Source organism: Staurois parvus, unplaced genomic scaffold (genome assembly GCF_062004578.1).
Source record: "Staurois parvus isolate SC_StPar_1 unplaced genomic scaffold, SC_StPar_1.0 ptg000613l, whole genome shotgun sequence".
Taxonomy (NCBI): Eukaryota; Metazoa; Chordata; class Amphibia; order Anura; family Ranidae; genus Staurois; species Staurois parvus.
The window spans coordinates 1,131,359-1,151,967 of NW_028318409.1; the positions used below are offsets into that span (position 1 = coordinate 1,131,359).

General features: G+C 39.2%; 1 protein-coding gene across 1 annotated transcript in view; it reads right to left on the reverse strand.

Annotated features, from left to right (window-relative positions):
• Positions 1-20,609, reverse strand: part of IBTK (inhibitor of Bruton tyrosine kinase) — a 124,128-nt gene that overhangs the window by 1,309 nt on the left and 102,210 nt on the right. The window contains exons 26-28 of the mRNA XM_089693094.1: positions 17,969-18,118; positions 4,688-4,756; positions 3,338-3,470 (exon numbers count right to left, since the gene is read on the reverse strand). Of these exons, the coding sequence (XP_089549220.1) occupies positions 3,338-3,470; positions 4,688-4,756; positions 17,969-18,118 (352 nt within the window). The remainder of the gene's footprint in view (positions 1-3,337; positions 3,471-4,687; positions 4,757-17,968; positions 18,119-20,609) is intronic.

Here is a 20,609-nt window from a genome sequence, read left to right on the forward strand (position 1 = left end):
ACCATGTTCCAAATTATTATGCAAATTCTATTTAAGTGTCACAAAGATGAAATATTTTGTTTTTCAGTGTAACTCATGGATGGCATTGTGTGTCAGGGCTCTTTTGATCACTGAAAACAATCTCGGACACCTGTGATAATTAGATTGGCAGGTGAGCCCAATTTAAGGAAAAACTACTAAAGGAGGGCGTTCCACATTATTAAGCAGAGCACCATTTTCAAGCAATATGGGAAAGAAAAAGGATCTCTCTGCTGCCGAAAAGAGTGAAATGGTTCAATGCCTTGGACGAGGTATGAAAACATTAGATATTTCACGAAAACTTAAGCGTGATCATCGCACTATTAAGAGATTTGTGGCTGATTCAGAGCACAGATGGGTTCGTGCAGATAAAGGCACATTGAGGAAGATTTCTGCCAGATCCATGCATTGGATCAAGAATGCAGCTGCTAAAATAACATTACATAGCAGCAAACAGATATTTGAAGCTGCTGGTGCCTCTGGAGTCCCACGGACATCAAGGTGTAGAGTCCTCCAGAGTCTTGCAACTGTGCATAAACCTTCTATTCGTCCACCACTAACCAATGCTCACAAGCAGAAATGGCTGCATTGGGCAGAAAAATACACGAAGACTAATTTTCAAACAGTCCTGTTCACTGATGAGTGCCGTGCAACCCTGGATGGTCCAGGTGGATGGAGTAGTGGATGGTTGGTGGACTGCCACCCTGTTCCAACAAGGCTGCGACGTCAGCAAGGTCGTGGTGGAGTCATGTTTTGGGATGGAATCATGGGAACAGAGCTGGTCAGCCCCTTTAGGGTCCCTGAAGGTGTAAAGATGACCTCTGCAAAGTATGTGGAGTTTATGACTGACCACTTTCTTCCCTGGTACAGAAGGAAGAACTATACTTTCCGTAATAAAATCATCTTCATGCATGACAATGCACCATCTCATGCTGCAAAGAATACCTCTGCATCAATGGCTGCTATGGGGATAAAAGGAGAGAAAGTCATGGTGTGGCCTCATCCTCCCCTGACCTCAATCCTATTGAGAACCTTTGGAGCATCCTCAAGCAAAAGATCTATGAGGGTGGGAGGCAGTTTACATCCAAACAGCAGCTCTGGGAGGCTATTCTGACATCTTGCAAACAAATTCAAGCAGAAACTGTCCAAAAACTCACAAGTTCAATGGATGCCAGACTTGTGAAGCTGCTATCAAATAAGGGGTCATATGTTAAAATGTAACATGACCTGTTAAAATGTTTAAAAAGTTAAAATGTTAAAAGTTTGATTGAAATAGCTTTTGATTTCAGTAAATATGCTGCAAACACAACAAACGACAATTTTCAATTCTTTACAACATATAAAGTGTTTTCAAACTTACTGTGTGTAATAATTGGGAACAGTGCATTGTAAGTTTTTTATGTTTAAAAAAATCCTGTTATCAATAGGAGGTTTGTTCAATAAAATTTGAATTCTACTCTTAATAGTTGATAACATGAGAATTATGCTGACTGTTATTTACATCAATTATTTAGGTAAATGAGAAAAATATCATTTGCATAATAATTTGGAACAGGGTGTAGTGCGGTTACCAAGTGGTTAATAGAGGAACCATTTTGTTTAAACCCACCCTCCATAAAACAACCAGCATATCCAAAACAGAGAAGTACAAGGATGCTGTGATTGGCCTTTTACCTCATCAAGTGGTCAGCTGTGTCTGTAGGACACAGCAATCACAGAGATGGCCGGGTGCGTGTTCCTGGGGGCGCATTCTGGGGTACTTTTGTACGCACATTTGTATGTTTGTATCTGCCTACAGTAGTGCTGGGCACTGGCAAAACAAAACAAAAAACTGTAGGCCAACCCCGGAAAACCCCATCTCTGCTCAGCATTCTTCAGTTTGTAGCATGCAGTATCAAAATCATGAATCAGAAACAGAAAGGGGAAGGACCTGTGTCCCTCAATAGACTACAAGGATTTAATTTTATGTTGAATACAAAAATCCTATTTTCTTTCTTGTTCATCGAGGGACACAGGAATTTGGATACTCTTGGATTGTCCAAAAACAGTGCAACTGAAGGATGGGCAACACAGCAACAATGAAACGGAAATGGGGAATGCCTGCAGCTCAAGAGCTACATGAAGGAACAGAGAAGGCCAAGCTCCCTACTGGCAAACACCACACAAGTTTCCATGCTTCTAGCAAATCATCAAAATGGAGGCATAGGGCTGCAGATATCTGCTCCACACCCTCTAGCAGCAGAGGGTTTAGCTCTAGGAAGCGGCTGCAAGTGAATAATAAGTGTTATGGTGAATTCACACAATGCAGAGCAGCTGAAGAGATTCACTGCTTCAGCCACTCTGCATTGCCAGCTGTACTCACAGCTCCTTTTTTTTGTTTTGAATAACATTATGGAAGTATACAAAATGTTCACTTTATTCACTGCAATGTTGGGCAGACAATGCAGTGCAATTTGGCCCGTGTGCTGCAATAAAATGCAACATGCCTGCATTTTAGTGCAGTACAGCTCTAGGTTGTGTTGCCACATGAATGGGACACATAGGAAACAATTGTTTTGTATGTGTCCCTGCAGTAACAGACGTTTAACAATGTGGTAAAATGTCTGCCACCGTATATAATGTGAATGAGCCCTCAAGGAGTCCTGCTGTTCGGTAGGATTCTTAAAGCTAAGCACACCATCTACTGACCTAGTTTTCCTGTTAAGGTGAATCACTGGCCGATTCACTGGTCTAGACCACCATTTAAAAAATTACCCCTCGAAGGGGAACAGTTCCACACACACATTAAGGTGAGGTCCAGGACCGTACAGGGTTGGCTAGGCTGAGGAGAGGCAAATTCAGATAACTGCCATATAAAGACAGTGGTGTAGCAAGGAATTCTGACTGAAGTAAAAAGCCTGAAAAATTATATAAGACACTAGCAAAAAAAATTGTCTCAGCAGAGCTGAAAGTAAAGATGTCCCTCCTCTTAGGACACTAGCAATAAGTGAGACAAGATGTGTGAAAGAGGTGTTATACTGGGCTAAGCATACAGCTTTTTTTTCCCCAGTGTCTAATCTTCCTGTAGGCAGCACTTTAACACAACAATAAGTGACTTCCTATGTCCATCAGTTTACAACAACTTTATATTTGTTTAGAACTATTTTTGCATGCAGTCATTTTGCTGGCTGTACTTGTTGTGAGACGAGCACATCCATGGAAAAAAATCTGGCAAAGCATGGGCATACCTAGGAGCATAATGGCCAGCATAAATACAAGTGTGAAAATGTTTAGAAGGAGCCACAAAACTACAGCTTTTTAATATTGGTATCTTTAATACCTGGATAAGTGCCAAAGGCTTCTCCCGACTCCTTATAAGAGCAGCTTCCTGTTGCTTTTCCTCTTCCACAATGTCAGTGAAAGTGACAGGAACAACTGATGATTTGTTTTTGCTTACCGATGAAAGCCATGGGCTGCAAAGAGAGAAGGTCAGAACCTTGGAATCCATGTTCAAAGGTCAACAGTTTCCATAGTACTTAGTTAATATTACCAGAATTCATATATGCCTTCAAGGCAGTCACATTTCCAAAATTATAAGGGTATTATAGGCTACAGTTCAGAGTCCATGTTGTACTCTTCAAAAACTTTCAGGGGTGCAAGGATTCAACCTATGTCTGTAGCCCTTTAAATGTCCTCAGATATTACCAGCCTCTGAGCTCAGGAGAAATAGAGCTCCGGACACAGAAGTGTGCAAGCTAAATCTCTGAAAGTTTAATGCGTGCTAGGAGTTTTTACAAAGTCAGAATGACCAACGAAATATTGTACTCCTATCAAGAAAGATAACAACGACAAATGACTGAAGACCACCATATAAGACAGTTCCATTTAAAACTAAACTCATGAAACAAAGAGTTTTTACAAGTGACATGGAGAAACGAAACAAACTTGTTCACACATCTAAAATGGAGGCGTTAAAAAAAAAATGGATGCCAGTTAATAAGACATTTTTCCTTACAAGGGGCGGGTTCAAAGCGGATGTTAACCCAATCTAAAATCTATAAAATCTCATAAATTTTAAGTTGTTAATGTAATTTCAAAAGACAGACTAAATCATTTTAAATCTGCAGTTTTCAATTAAAACACCTTGACAACCCTGTCATGAAGGTTCTTGTTCAGGCCCTTTCTTTTTTAGCGTGACAAAATTCTGCTCTTGGTTTCCAATTGTGCTCTTGAGTTGTCACCCTGTCATCAGGGCATCCAATGGGAGCTACAAGTTGCTGCATCAACACACATTTAACAGGTATAGGCCTTTGTTGTCACCAACATGTTGCATGTGGACAAGAAGTGACTGCAAATGGGCTGCAGGTGATCAGCAGCACTGAGCTGCAACAAAGAATGAAATAAAAGTGCGAACAAGTTTATTACATGCAGTAGTTTAGCAGTTTGTCATTCCATTAGGGGTTACATCTAACTGAACCTTGAGTGCAGTCTGCCGGCTAGCACAGATAGTTCTCATTTTATACATATTAATTAGTGAGGCCCAAAACAGGTATGCAATTTTCGTGTTACAGTATTTTAGGATTTACCCAATGAGGTCTTATACGGAGTCTTACAAATAGGTTGGTTCAATTGTATATGTATATGCATTAGTTATGTTCTACATTAAGAAACAATTGTAAAATTGCATTACTTTGAGCTGTCTTGCTGTGGCACATCACATTTCAGCTTGGATTCCTGGGTCACAGGTTCTGGGGGTCTCCTGATGATAGAAAAAAATGAAAATGCTAGTTTCAATACTTATATTTTACAGTTTTTCAGCATTATAGCTTGTAGTCACAAACATACTGCATGTTATCTTGTATAAGGGGAATTCTTTGAAGCCTTCCAAATCCCCAGAATTCACCAAAGTTAAAGAGTAGCATTTACCTCTTGTTTTAAACACCTGTCAAGGGAAAAAGGAGGCAGCCATTTTATAATCTTTTTCTGAAAATGATAGTTGTCTGGTTGCCATGCTGATGAGGTCTTCCAGCTTTCCCTGACTCTTGTTCTGCATACTTGTTCTGGGCCAGTGACACAAAGCTTCAAAGCCAGTGGGTCACAACATCCACAAAGCCCAACTCAAGCCTAAATAGTTTTCTTTATATTGGATAGAGAGTGAAAGGGTTTAAACCTCACCTTCTATATCATGACCATCTCCCTACTACAGAGATTTCACTGTGCTGTTCTGTCTGGCACCAGTCACCTCAACAGAAGTGAGGGGGAATCATCTTAATGGAGACACAGACAGCAATAAGAATATTATATTGTAGTATGGGTGAACAACACACGTAGACATAGATGCAATATAAATCTGACAGGACCTTGACCTTCTTCGCTATACTAGAAGTACTGTTTTTTTTTTTGTTGCTACTGGTGAAACATACTTTTATTTTTAGTTTCCCCATACACCACCCAGAAAACAATAATGAATCAATGAAGCAAAGGAAAGCCAAAAGTCAACAGATCTAAATACTTACCATCTTAAGTTTAAAGCGGATCTTCACCCTGAAAATAAAAGTTTCCTCCTCTCCAACCCTTCCCCGCTCCACTAAATAAATCGCTTTTTTTTTGCCAAAAACGATTGGGACACCTGCCTTTACACGCACATGAATTTTAATGGCATCCCAGTCTTAGTCCGTAGGGTTCAATATTGAGTTGGCCAACCCTTTGCAGCTATGCAGCTTCAACTCTTCTGGGAAGGCTGTCCACAAGGTTTAGGAGTGTGTCTATGGGAATGTTTGACAATTCTTCCAGAAGCACATTTGTGATGTCAGGCACTAATGTGTGACGAGAAGGCCTGGCTCACAGTCGCCGATCTAATTAATCCCAAAGGTGTTCCATTGGGTTGAGGTCAGGACTCTGTGCAGGCCAGTCAAGTTCCTCCACCCCAAACTTTCTCATCCATGTCTTTATGGACTTTGCTTTGTGCACTGGTGCATTATTGCTCTTTACAAGCCACCTTAAAATATAATCAGAGACATGCTGTATTTCTGGTCAAAGGAAAACATTTTCTGCACTTCATCTACTGCAGACTTCTCTTTCCTACCTGTAGTAGGTAGTAGGTACAGTGAGGAACAGAAGTATTTGAACACCCTGAAATTTTGCAAGTTCTCCCACTTGTGGAGGTCCACAATTTTGTCTCTGGTGTCTTTTGACAGCTCTTTGGTCTTGCCCATGGTAGTAATTGGCGTCTGACTGACTGTGGGGTGGACAGGTGTCTTTAAAGAGCTCAGACAGGTGCTACTAAGTTAGATTAATGAGTGGAGTAGAGGTGGACTTTTTAAAGGCACATTAACAGGTATTTGAGAGCCAGAATTCTTGCTGTTTCTTAGGTGTTCAAATACTTATGTTCAGCAGTGCAAGAAAAATAAATTCTTTAAAAATCATACAATGTGATTTCCTGAAATTTTTTATTAATTCTGTCTCTCAGAGTGGGGATGCACTTACAATGTGAATTTCAGACCCCTCCATGATTTCTAAGTGGGAGAACTTGCAAAATCGCAGGGTGTTCAAATACGTCTGTTCCTCACTGTATATGTATACAGGTGTTTTGTCCATTTTGCATTTGAGGAAAGTTCCTTTGCCAGTAGGGTGAACAGGGAGAGCTCACAAATGTTTTTCTAAAGTTGGCCATAAACAGATTGAATTTTTGCTATCTCCTGCTGAATCTGCCAAGATCTTAACCTTGGATGACCAAACCATCACCAAATGGCTTGACAAACTTCGATCTGCAGATTGAAGGAACATGGCAAAAAATTGACAACCGTAACATGGCTGCAGCCAATGAACTGCAGTCACTGTCACCGGCTGCTCAAATGCTGCCAGGGATGATTCGTCAATCTGCGTTCCTTAGCGTGAATAGAGGAATCTGTTAAATTTCTATCACCTTACACACTTGAGGCTTGTAATAAGCATTAAGATTTCAAGCAATCATTAGATTCCCTCATCTATTGTAAACAGCGAGGATGGACGTATATCCCCTGCTGGCTACTGTATTCTGTTCGCACGGCTGTCAGAATCCCTGAACAGTGAATTCATCTGAATGGCTGTACTGTGCGATCGAGAATTTTCCTCATGGCTCCTTTTCCTGTTGAATTGGCCTAAATCTGAGCCATGTATGGCCAAGCATAAATACTTGCAGTGTTGAGAATGAGCATTAAACAGTATTACTTATGGGGAACAAGGGGACATACCCTCAACTTTAGTCAGACTGGCATCAAATATTAAAGCAGTATTAATCCAAAAACGTATCATATTGCAGCTTACCAATTGTTAGATGTGGTGGAATCAAGTTTATTTTTTTTTAGGCTTTTTCCCCCCTTTGTTTTCATCTGGTAATCTGGGCAGTAGTACACCTCCTCTATTAGTGAGACACAACTCTGCATGAATGAGCACAAGGGGCACCTTTGAACAGCAGCATGGTCAGTCTTGATCTAACAAATTGAAGCCAAACTCCAACTAATATTTTATAATCAGTTACAGCCATAATTTTTTTTTCATTTTGAGATAAAAGTTTTAATTGAATGAATAAAAGCTGATTATTGTAAGCACCCCTGTCAATATTAAATGGTTAGTCTCCTCTCGGTAACTGATATATTCTGCTGGAGAGCCTGCTTTTTTTTCCCTAAAAAATAGCAGCCTTAATGGCTGGATCGTCAGGTGAAAATAGAAGAAAGAAAGCCTAAAAAAGAAAATTAATGCCACCATCACATCTAAGAATTGGTAAGCTGCAATATATTAAATGTTTGTTTTTGGGTTAAATGCTGCTTTCTATCAGTCCTTTTTCAATTTTACTAAATAAATAAAAGCGCACATAAGTATAGTGTTAAGCCATAAACGCAATACAGATTTATGATATGAATGAAAAAACTCTACAGATTAACCTCCAGCACATAAAGCTTTTTTAAGATTACACATTTTTAGATCAGGTTTTGGATACCTACAAGTTGCTAAGTACTATGAGTGAACGTGAACACCTGACACCTAGGAATATTTAAGCTTTCTCTGATTTCATGGTTGGTTTGGGTCAATGACTTAATGTACTGAAGTCAGCATGAGGATTAAAGCATGTGAGGGCTGCATTTGCTTGCATGGGATGCACAGGTGTTCAGTGCATTCTTGTGCAAGCAGTCCCATTTATGTCAACTGGAACACAGTCCTACCAATTTGATCTGTGTGGGCACGTGTCCCAGAATGACAGTGTGAGTTCGGAGATACACACCCACACGCACCAAAAAATGGATGTTGAATTGGGAGCAAGGCTGTGTCTGTGAAGCTGCTGTGTCCCAATTGACATGAATGGGACTATCTGCATGTGTGAATGAGGCCTAATACCCAAATTAACCTTTTCAGAAGGACAGCAATAGCTTGGTATTTCACCAAGGTATAGCTTTATTTTATTGTATTTGTTTTAAATTTGGCTGCTCCAGGTACTGCCTTGCTAAAACCTCTTCAGGGCTCCCAGCAAAGCCATTGTATATGATGTAAAAAAGATATCTGCTGTCATTGCCAATGCACCCTTCAGTACTTCCACCAACACAGTCAAAATGGGGGAAAGGCATGGCGACAATCTGACATGATTATATATAATTATGCCCAGATTACAGTGCCCACAAGAACTGATCAGTTGCTAAATGAGTATATTTACATACTATTCAGAATTTTCACTCTAAATTAGGCAAATATTAAATCACTGAAATTCTGAAACAAAAATGATTTTATATTTATTCCAACTACACTTTTATATGCGGCTCTACTGGAGTTTCATTTTGTTTAATTTAGAAACTGTTACACAGTCCTTCATTTTACTGTGGAAAAGGCTATATTTGAGGCCAGACAGGCTGTGGTTTGGAAAGATTTGGGCTCAGTTAAAGCTTTGAAACTTTAACATTTGGCCACAGCTTATAATTCACGAGTGTCTGAGCTTCCCATGAATGAATTTATGAGAAAAGCTTGTTTTATTTATTGAGGAAAATTTATACCGAATTCTGCAGATAAAATTATATTTTGTGTACAAAATTAATTGTCTGTGCTCTCTGTTTAAAAACTCTATGGAGTCCATTTTTAAAGCAGTGAGTGTGATTTTCACCAAATATTCTCTGGTGGAGAAATAATGACAGGATTCAGAAGATTCACCTGCAGAGAATGTTTGCTGACTGTCAGATTTACTGCTTTATAAATAAAGAGGAAATGCAGTGGCACTATAGGAGGGGAGGTGACACTAAATAAAGCCATGGAGAAAAACACAAAAATATAGACATTCAAGTCAATATGGTACTGGTGATAAAAGTCTTTAGAATCATAAATCCATATACACTCCTTATGAAAGCAGCCAGCTGTCAGAGTAGAAGCAACTCCAAAAAGACAATGAAGAGGGGAAACACGGCAGCGCTATCTGAGTGTAGTAAGTAAAAGCTGATTTATTAAAATCAATATAGCAACTCACAAACAAAAATTAAAAGACTGCTCGTCATGTCAGTTGGTTGCCTCACTGCAGACTCTCAAGCCAGACTGCTATTGGTAATGTGTCCCACAACTCACACCGCCGCACTGGTGGTGTCCAGGGCTCCTATGATCACGGAGAAGTCAGGAGGAATGGCTGCCCAATCCTGAAAGGGTACTGACAAATAAGGTTTTTGCTGAAATGTATCCTACGGAAAAATAATTTAAATTGGAACTTCACACTCTCAATTAACATGTACTATTTTTTAATCCTTATGCTGCTAGTATTAATAAATAGATAGGAAAGTATATCATATGTACAGGTTTTAACCTTTTTTTTTTTTTTTTTACATTTCTTCAGTTACTTCCTGGTTTCCATGCCTAAGTAAATGTCGTCACACATCCCAGGAGTCTTTAGGAGGGGAGAGTTCTCAGCTCAATGCCTGAGCTGAGGGCAGATGGATTCCAGGAAGTAAAAGCTACATGAATCATCTGCCTTGACTCATGAAGGCCACTGCCAGAAATACCAGGGGGGTGTTTTTCAAAATGAATTCTCAGCAAAATAAAGCATGAAGATATGGATGGATGGGGGAGTTTGCTTTGAATATTAACAATTAATTAAATTGCATTTTTGGTTTGTGGCACTCAGATTCAGTGCAGTTCCACTTTAAGAAATGTTTTGCTTTATTACTAAAAAAAAGAGGGGAAGTTAAAAGTGGAAAATGCCTTTCAATACAACATACTCATGACGCGGAACAACAAATCTACTTTTTGGACTGCCCAATGCTTTTGTCCAGCTAGGCAAAGCTCTCCCCAACATTGTGGCTCTCCAATACTGTCTTGGAAATGGGAATATCTTTCCTTCACATGCCTTGGATGGTGGTGATGATGTTGTTAAGCTTACAGGCTGGTGTGGGGTAAAATTGCCTGACTGTCTAGGGAACCTGGTTCCCACAGGAGTCAAAAACTTCCCAGCAACATTCTGCAACCATCAGATTTTCTCTGAAACACTGGAACTCCCTTCTGCCAAGTAATCCAGTTAATATACAGTCGGACAATGCCACAACAGTGGTCTACCCCCCAAGGTTCTCCCCCAAGGTGGGGGCATCAGAAGTCAAGCTGCTCTAAAAGAAACAAGTCTGATACTCTCCTGGGCAGAGGCCCACATTTCAGTTCTCTTGACCATCCACATCCCTGGAGTGGATAACTGCCAGGCAGACATGCTAAACCAACACCACCTAGACCTGGGAGTGTGGTCTTTTCACCCAAAGATCTTTCAAAATATCTATCAAAGGTGGAAAAAAACAGATTTGGACATCCTGGCCACCAGGCTCAATAACAAGCTGAACAAATTTGAGGCCAAAACCAAGGATCCTCTAACTTTCAGCGTAGATGCTTTGGTGACTCCTTGGACTGCATTGAAGCTGATTTATGCCTACCCTCCAATTAAAATCCTCCCTTGACTGCTATACAAGATAGAGGAGGAAAGCGTGCCGGTGATTCCCATCACACCCCAAGAAGAGGGTGAGACTGAACTCTGCAATCACTTTTGCTGCATTTGTTATTCCGGGTCACAAACCAGCGCAATTGTTCTTTTGTCTCTTTTGATCAGTTGATCATGTTGACTGCACTTATGTTTATCAGACAACATTTTCCCAGAAACTGTAAAGGCTGTGTTAACCTCTGATATTGTGCCTTGCGACAGTCAAATAAATTGGCAACTTCAGTCACAGAGTCACCAGATAAGTGCGCACAACCATTTTGCCCTCTTTGAAGCTCGGTAAGTTCTGATACGACTCTGTATAAACAGCAGCACACAAAAGTGAAGCTTCCCTCCTGTTAGCTAGGTGTCTCATCACACAGCGGAAGCAAGAGAGTGTTACATCACTTCCGCTTTCAACGCAAAACATGTCATCACTTTCACACCTGCAAATCATGTAGTGTTTCCATTTTTTTGTCCAATCCCAGTACCTACAAAACCTTGTTAGGAGCTTGTGATCACAACTTCCAACAAAAGCCAAACATGTATATACAGAAAACATTATATGTCATTTATCAAAAATACATGGTACTTCAACAATCTACATACAGCACTTGCATGTGTACATTAACAGTGTAAAGATTTGTCATGCTTGAAATAAAGTAGGCTCTACCTGTATTATTCAAAAGTGATATAATATTACTCTTTCCAGTAAAACTGGTTTGCCTGCTATCAATTTCTCTGTAAAACCTATAAGAAAACAACCTACAGTTCCTATTGCTTAGAGCTGTGTCTAAGCAACTCTCACCAGAACAATTAGTAAAGAAAGGTTTGCCACAGTCTGTGTGTCCACAGGCAGAAAAGATCACACTATACTAAAACCAGTGTCATCAATAATTTGTTCGCCCTAAAATAGACTTTTTTTTTTAAAGCATTAACCAATGCTTATTGCATGCATCTGGGTCATCCCATTCAGGTTTTGGTACTTTTTTTTTTTTTTGAGAGGATAGAACATATATTTTGTCACAAACAAAGGGATCAAAAAATTTTCATCACAATCCATATCTATGATAGGAGGACACTAGACAAAATCAACCTGAGCATCTCATGCTTGGTCCAGCACCTGGCTGCGAACGCGCAATGACGAATTTAATAAGATGGGCAGGGACAAAGACAGTAACTGCAAGGAGGATTCTCCTCTCCCTGTGTGCACGCTCCCTTTCCTCGTGCTGGTGTACTTCCGTATAACTGGCCAAGTAGGTAATAAGGTATCTTTTCTGAATATCAAAAGGTGTCGGGAAATCAAAAAAGAGGAAAGTGGGACCTGTGGAATGAAAAGCAAAGGAAAGACATCTTTGAAATTGTATCAGAGGAACCAGGTCATGGAAGGGAGGCAGGAGACTAAAGTCAGTTGGAGCTCATTGTGGATATAAAGGGAAGAAAATAGTTAGTAGGACTAGACCCTAATAGTTGAGCAGCGAGAAAAATTTGGAGCAAGAAACATTTACACAAGGGGTCACAATACGTGAAGGGAAAGTGAAGCAGGTGGCTTTAAACTGAATTAGAAGAAGAGAAAAGACAGCAGAAGCAGAGCAGACTAAAACATACGGTGCTGTTCTTCCTCTATGCTGCACAGTCTCTACAGCATCAAACAGGTTCAAACCCCCAACACCACCAATTTTTGTTTCCCCTTGACAATGATGGGGCACAGACACTGGAGCAGTTTATTCCTACCTTTGCTTTGCAGCCAGGTCATTTTTCCCTTCCACTGACTTCTGATACTGGGATACTTTTTTCTCCCACCACAGAAATTTTTCCTCCCATTGATTGCTGACATTGGGGCATTTTTTTTTCTTCTCACTGACTAGTGGCACCAGTTTTTTTTTTCTTTCACTGACTACTAAAACGAGGGCATTTTTTACTTCCACTGATACTGGAACATTTTTATCCTCCATACCGGGCATCCTTTTTTCTCACTGTGCATCAATATAAGGGGCACTATGACACATGCTGTTGACTGCTGAACATACATATGTGCTAACAACTGACCTCTATATAACATTACATAGTGCTAATCACTGTATTCTGTACACTATACATTACATACTTCTGACCAATTTGGTTATTCTTTCAACATTTGCTGGTTGCAGTTTCCGTTTGCTTTAATACAGAAAAAGGGAAGTGCTCACTCTATATTGATTTGTTTTTTTTTTTTAAATGATTCTTTAGATTTATATTTGTTTGTGAAGCTCTCACTCATAGCACAGTAATTATTAACCCCTTCCCGACACCACCTCCAGGCCGTTTAATTATTATTATTATACAGTATTTATATAGCGCCAATGGGTATGCTCAGCACTTTACAGAAGCAGGGGGGACAGAACATGAGACAAGACAGTAACAATACAATACACGAGGGGTTCGAGGGCCCTGCATAACTTCTAAATCCCAAGAGGGAGAGGCAGGCATTCCGGTCATGTAACTATTGTATGCTTCGGGAGCATGCAGGACGTGCGCTTTCAGCACACAAACGTGTTTACATAGGGCCACATATATGCGGCCTCTTGGCGTTAAAACCCACCCACCCAAAGGTGGGTTACCTCTGGCAGGAAGTGGTTAAGTATTTTGTCGATGCATGGACAAATGTGTGCATTGTATACTGTGAGAAGTCTCAGATTTTATTTAACCATGCCTCTTAAAGCCACATCCAATATAATGAAAATACATTTAATAATTTTTTATGGATACATCACCGTATTATTATTTTTTTTTTTATATTAGTCTGGAGCTCCACTTTAACAAAGGGATATTCTACTTCAGATTATTTCCATTGGCTAACATTTCCTTGAGGGTCCATTCACACTTGTGTGACTTGCCATGTGACTTTGGGGTCCAAAGTCGCACCACAAGTCGCATCAAAGTCGCACTGGAAATCACGCAACTATCAAGATGCGCTAATGTGAATGGTGCCTTAATTTAACCCAGAATAAGCTAAAGTGTTACACAAACTGTTGGCTCTATATAAAAATAATAATATACACTTTTACTGTATCAGTTTACACTAATGATCAATGCTATCAGTGTATCCTACATAGTCTGCACGAAGAAATGATATAGTAAATAGGGAAAAAAAAATAAAAAATCTATATTGTAGGTTAGCATTTTAGTGTGTGTGTAGTATTACAAACCCTAGACTACAGAATTAGATCACCTACAGTACAACTGCTTATGCAACAGCACTCTCTGGTGAGCATATACATTATTTTCCTCGGCACAATGGAATTCTGTATTCTTCCATCTTAAAGGGAAACAATCTGAAGGAAAATATGTGCCCCAACATAAGCTACCCTTGTGATAATGTAATAGCTCGAACTAAGAAGAAAACACATAAGAAAACAGGCCTTAATAAAACAGATTCACTTTCTGTGCTTATTCTATCCTGTTCTCCCTGTGTCTGCTTGGGTTTCCTCCCACACTCCAAAGACATGTTAATTGGCTCCTGTCTAAATTGGGAGCAAAGAAACACAGCACCTCTAAGTGTGTACTGTGAAGGTATTTAATAGAAAGATAAGTAGTAACTCACATCTTAGAATTTAAAAACAGGCTCATGGGTAAGAGGGTGAGACGTCTATAGCCAGATGTTGTTGTGTGTCTGATCCAGAGATGAGATCGATTGAGTCTGCCAGCAGGTGGTGCTGTGCATGTGCAACATGGATGGCAAGCCTGGTGGAATCTCCAAGGTGTCTGCCAGCAGATGGTGCTGTGCATATGCAGCATAGATGGTGAAGCCTGGCAGAGTCTCCAAGATGTCCGAGATCACCACGTGTGGCGTCTGACATCATCAAAGTGCATCTAAATTGGCCCTAGTATGTGTATGTATGAGTGTGAGTTAGGGACCTTAGATTGTAATCTCCTTAAAGGCAGGGACTGCTGTGAATGTACAATAAATGTTAAGCGCTGAGTAAATTGACGGCTCTATATAAGCACCTGTAATATTAAATAAATAATACCCTCAAAGAATTTAGAGCGTAGGAAAATGTTAAATTATTTAATCAAACTAGGGTACTTCAACGAATCAAGAGAGCATTTAAGGAGAAACAAACTCCAGTTAAGACCTGTGTTTACTTGCTTTGGATCTGTGTCAATAGGCAAATGCAGCTTGCCTTCAGGTGCATTCCTCCTGCATTTAAAGCGGAACTAAAGGTAACCAATAAATTATGAACTGGCAGCTCTTTATTGCAGAAAAGACATGCAACACATACCCACTGGCTCACAGCCTTCTATTAAATACACATGGAGCTGCACCTTCCTGCCACACTCCAGCTGTGCCATAATAATGTCATTCCACCACCGACCAATCAAGAGGCTGAAAACCCAGCTCCTGGAAGTAGCCGGAGAGAAAATGACAGCAGCTGGCGAGTGATTTAACTGCCACATTACTGGAATGAGGAGGTAGTTCTTTCCGTTTAGTTCCACTTCAGTTTGGGAGACTTCGGAGATCATGTAGGTTTCATTGACAGGTGCACCTGACCTCCTAAACTGCGTCAACCTGCTTCTGGGGTCCCATTGACTTGTATGGGGAAAGAAGCAGTTCTGACGGGAAAAGTCCATCAACACAGCCTGCAACTAAAGCTCAATTAAAATATAGCATTTGATTTGCTGAGGGATGAAAGAGGTTTGGCTTGTTGCATAGTTGGCAGGACTTAACCTGTATCAAGTTTGCCTTTCACATGATGGTAGCCAATCACAGCAAATTATAAACACACATTATAATTGGAAACATTCATATCCAATTTGTGTGTTTATAATATACCTGTTATATCTCTTAGGGATCATCAACATGTACTGCTAAAGGACATCTATTGAAACATGTTGAGTCTTCATGTTGACTAAATTAGATTTAAACAATTTCTTCAACCCTAAATTCAGTACTTTGGCTTTTGTTTTTTATCGAATGTTATAAAAAAATTCATGGTTTTTAAGACTAAGACTAAGGGTGGCTTCTGTGTAAATCCCAAACTCTCTTGGACTCTTGGCATTGCTGCACATCTGGAATGTTGCCACTCATCATCATCACCCCTTGGATTGATACAATTCCCCCAAAACATATGCTCACTTCTTCTCCCCCTAAGCATATGCATATTTAACATCAAGTTCCAAATGACCCATGCTACAGATGAAATACAATCCTTTCCCCACTCAAAGCAAGTTCTTCTACCAAACATGCACATGCTGATGCTTCACCATTCCCTGCTCCCCTAGTTGATGTACCCAACCTACATAACGATAACCCTCAACTTACGTCATCCTTTATTTCCTTATTTGCTTCTCAACTGTCATCCCTTCAAACTACTCATCCCCAGATGCCTGAAATGATGGCCTGAAGCAAGTAACCCCCTACCACATATACACACAGTTTATATTTCACACAGCTGGTTTGAAATAATGTTATACTTTTCTTCCCAACGTAGCTGACCATATCACTTCCCTCTAGATCTGCCATTCAACAAAACAGCATGCATTACCTGGTATATTTTTGCAAAGGATGACATTAAAATGGCAAAATGATGTAATAATATTTATTCATGAAATGCGTAAGAAAAAAGCAAGAAAGCCTCAAGAATACAAAAGGTATTCGTGGCTGTTGTTGGAATCTTAAACTAGCTTATTTTTCTTTTCTGAATCTATTTATATTTCTGATCGCTTTAGAATGATTTTCTTTTTTTGTCCTCTTTGAAAGAAAAGTAGTGCGTGAGCATGGACACAGTACTTTTAAGTGAAAAGGCAAACATGGATGTACGTTTTTGAAAGCAAATAGTGATGAAATTCTCTATGCAAGCAAATGATGCTGTAGTACTTATAACTAAAAGTGCCTGTGAAATTTTTGGCATTGATGGTTATGGCCATTGCATTGTCTAAGTTTTACTGGATGCATTCCTTTCAAAGAACAGAGCTCTAATATTTCTTAAGGAAGTAATTTATCTCTATCCTAAATACATGTGTCAGCCTTGAAGATAAATGTTGATAGCTCGTCATAATATAAATGATTTGTTCAATGGCCTGCAATATGTCATTGAGCACTGACACATGCATGCCTGCGCTGCAAAAATGGTCAAAGTCTGTGGTCTCCTCAGTCATTACACTAAAATGTACAAAACCAAAAAAAAATCACAAGGCAATAGTAGCCTCCCTATTATACAGCTAAAATCATCCACCGGTCAGGAAGTAAACCAGGCAACCAGAAAAACAAAACAAAGGTTTCCTTAGTTTGACAGCATACTAGAAGCACTCCCAACGTAATACTTTAAAGGTAAGTTCTGTTTTAGCACTATGCTCACACCCAGACAGGTTTCTCCAGATGTGGAGAGGAAGCTGGCTCAAGAAAGAATTTTCTGCTTTAAAAGTCTGTGAGCCAAACTAAACTGTTTTAGTCAATTTTTACCTGTCCAAAATAAATCCTAAGTTACACTGGGGTCAGTATGGAAGCAAATTCTAATAAAACTCTTAAACAAACTACAGACAATGCTTTTTCATGCTAAGTCATGTAGAGGAATTGCACAAATTAAAGCATATATACTTGCTGAAAAGGTTCTTAGCCTGAAAATGGGAAACTAATGCAGCTAGAGTCAAGAGATTGTAAGTCACAATTGATTACACTTTTTTTGTCTTATTTTCACCCATATATGTGAAGGAAGCTACAAAACAATGTTAGCATTTCTGGAGCACTGGTATAACAAAACGCTTAGTTAACAGTTTGTGCAATTTGAGTTTTGCTTTTTTTACTGTTATTTTATAAAGCATAATTAGTCACTATTTACAAATATATATAAATCCCCCAAACATGGAAAACTAGTTGCTTATAAATATCCCACACCGCATAAGAAGTAGCTTAAAAGTGTTTTAAGTAACTGAATATTTTAAACAATAGCAAATATTTCCATTTTTTCTTGCATTTATACCAGCAAAAATTACAAAAAAAAAAAACTAAAAAAAACTCCACAACATTCTTACCTTGGCAATCTGCGAGGGTCCATTTCCTCCTGCTGGAAGTTTTTTTTGCCAGCATTGCCCAGTGAGTTTTGAGAGATGACAGTTTTTTGCTCTTCAAGAAGGAGGTCACGGAATGATTTGTGTTCTCTTGCAGATTGTACAGACGAGGCCCTGTAAAGATTTATTATAGACCCCTGTTTACATCGCCTTATTTCAACTCACTGACATGACTATTTAAAGCTGATCTCCAGGGAAATGTAAAAACTACCCTTGCTGTGGGGCTTACCCTGAACTGTAAGAGTCAAAAGCACATTTTTATTTAGGGAAACAATATAAATATATATTTTACCTTCTCTCTCACTCCCCCTATAGCTGACACTTACCTCTTCCCTCTAATGTTCAGTGTTGTGGGTCAGCCCTTGGAGTCCTCACTTACAATGCAGGACTACTGGTCCTGCATTGTATGAGATGACAACAGAAAGAGACAGAAGTCCTAAAGAGAAGTGGCTTTGGTGAACAGTCATACTTTAGGAGGAGCCTGCAGGAGCGAGGGAGAAGGCAAGTGAAACATTGCAGTAATTAAGTTTCCCTAGGGTTCAAGTTGAACTATATGTAAAACTTTTTTTTCCCCCATTTTGTATAGAGTAAGGGAGGGTTATAACCCTATCAGATTTTTTTTCGCCATCTGTGTCCCATTGCAGAGATTTCCTTTCACTTCCTGTCCCGTAGCCAAAACAGGAAGTGAGGAAATTCCTGCAAATTAAGGGAATCCCAGATCGCCAGAACTAATGTCCCCCTTGGAAGATTTCCTATCTTTTACTTTCTAGGGGACAATCCAAAATTTGGGGTTTTCTTTACTTTCAATGATAATGATAAACAGGACAAACAAACAGAGAGGGTGAATATCCTGAATGGAAGCACAGACGGCAATAAAAACTGACAGGGGTTCAAATCCCTCTCTAAAAAAAAAAAAAAGTTTTGCCTTTTTTTATATGTTCAGCTTTAAGAGTCAGGCATCCACACAAAATAAACACTACTGTTCTGAAAGCTTCAACTTCACTGCACTTTAATTGTCTAATCACATTAGACAGTACTAAAAAAAAATATGAGAAAATGGTTTGGTAAATTCTTAAGTTCTCTTTTCTTTCTTTCAACATATAAAGCAAACATGCAGTCATATAACCCTAATGATTTGTGGCAGTTATATATTCATATATTCTATTTAGTTACTAATAAATTTAGCTTGAAGCCACTTTGACAGAATTTTGATGTTTCTATATCCTCAGTGTGTCACATTTTCATTATCATAGGAACACAGACAATATATTTTTTTTTCTCCAAATTGTGCTTAGCCCAATATTAATCAAAACATCTACATTAATGGGAAATGGTATAGAACCTCTGGTTCTTACTGCGCTCTGTGTCCCCACTAGAGATATTTCCTCTTAACTCTCTCTTAAGTCCCAAAAATAACCTGTATATCTGCAAATGACAGGTGTCACTGGGGGCAGAATGTAAAGTATAACCTAACAAATCAAGACACACACAGCAATGAAAACTGGCAGAGATTTATAATCTCTTATAAATGGAAAAACTTTGGCTAGAGTTGGGCATAGACATGCAAGGACTAATATTGTAACTGTATTGTCTCCCTTTATATTGTAAAGCACTGTGCAAACTGTTGGCACTATATAAATCCTGTATAATAATAATTAGCTAGCAGAAATACAATATACTGTATGTACATTTGGCTTGGCCAAAGCATATGTTCAAAGAATGGGAAATGAAGCAACGACTAGAAGCTCCTGAAACTGCTCATCAAAAAAGGTAGGGGAAGGGGGGATAGCAATCAAAAAAGGGTTTGAAAATGGTCAAATCAATTATGTTTTTCCCAGGAGCCACTGTCTGGGAAACTCCTGTTGATGCTGCAAACAAAGCAAGAGCCATTCAAATGTTATCTTGTGTTAGCCAGCTAGATCTGAAATTATTTTTATGTGCTTTCTTAAACAAGAAAGAAAATAACAAGAGAGCATGATATCTGTAGAGCATATACATCACAGACAATAATTCAGGAGCCTAAACTGACAATCCTATAGGTTAATTTTGAGTGTTCTCATCCAGTGTTGAAAGTTCCAGAAATTCCTGATGCATTCTCCGTAATATAAAATAAAAATACCCACATAATTATCACAAGCAGGCGGGCATACCCAGAAATTCACGAGCAGTGTATTTGAGACATAATGCATATTAAATAAACTGGTATATACTGGAAAGCTAAATATATCCTAACACTGAAATCTCAGCTTTGGGTAGACCGATAATATAAGCCATAACCACTTACTTGCTAACTAGCCATGCATCAGCAAACAATAGACTGCTGGTCTAATTTTTCTAACAATGCTGTTTAAAACTAGATTTATTTGCCAACAGCTATACAGTTTATGTTTAATATTGTCATAGCCAGGGGATCCATTGTATTCCATTTTATTTAACAGCTTTCTCAGTAAATAAAAATTGCAAAGTTTTGAGAACCAGTATAATTGCACATAATCAGTCTTTCTGGAGAAACTAGAAAAGCTCCCCTGGAATTCACATAGTGATGGAAACTTCAGAATTTCACCTAAGATGACTTATCTCTGCCCAACCAGCCATGGAGGAATTT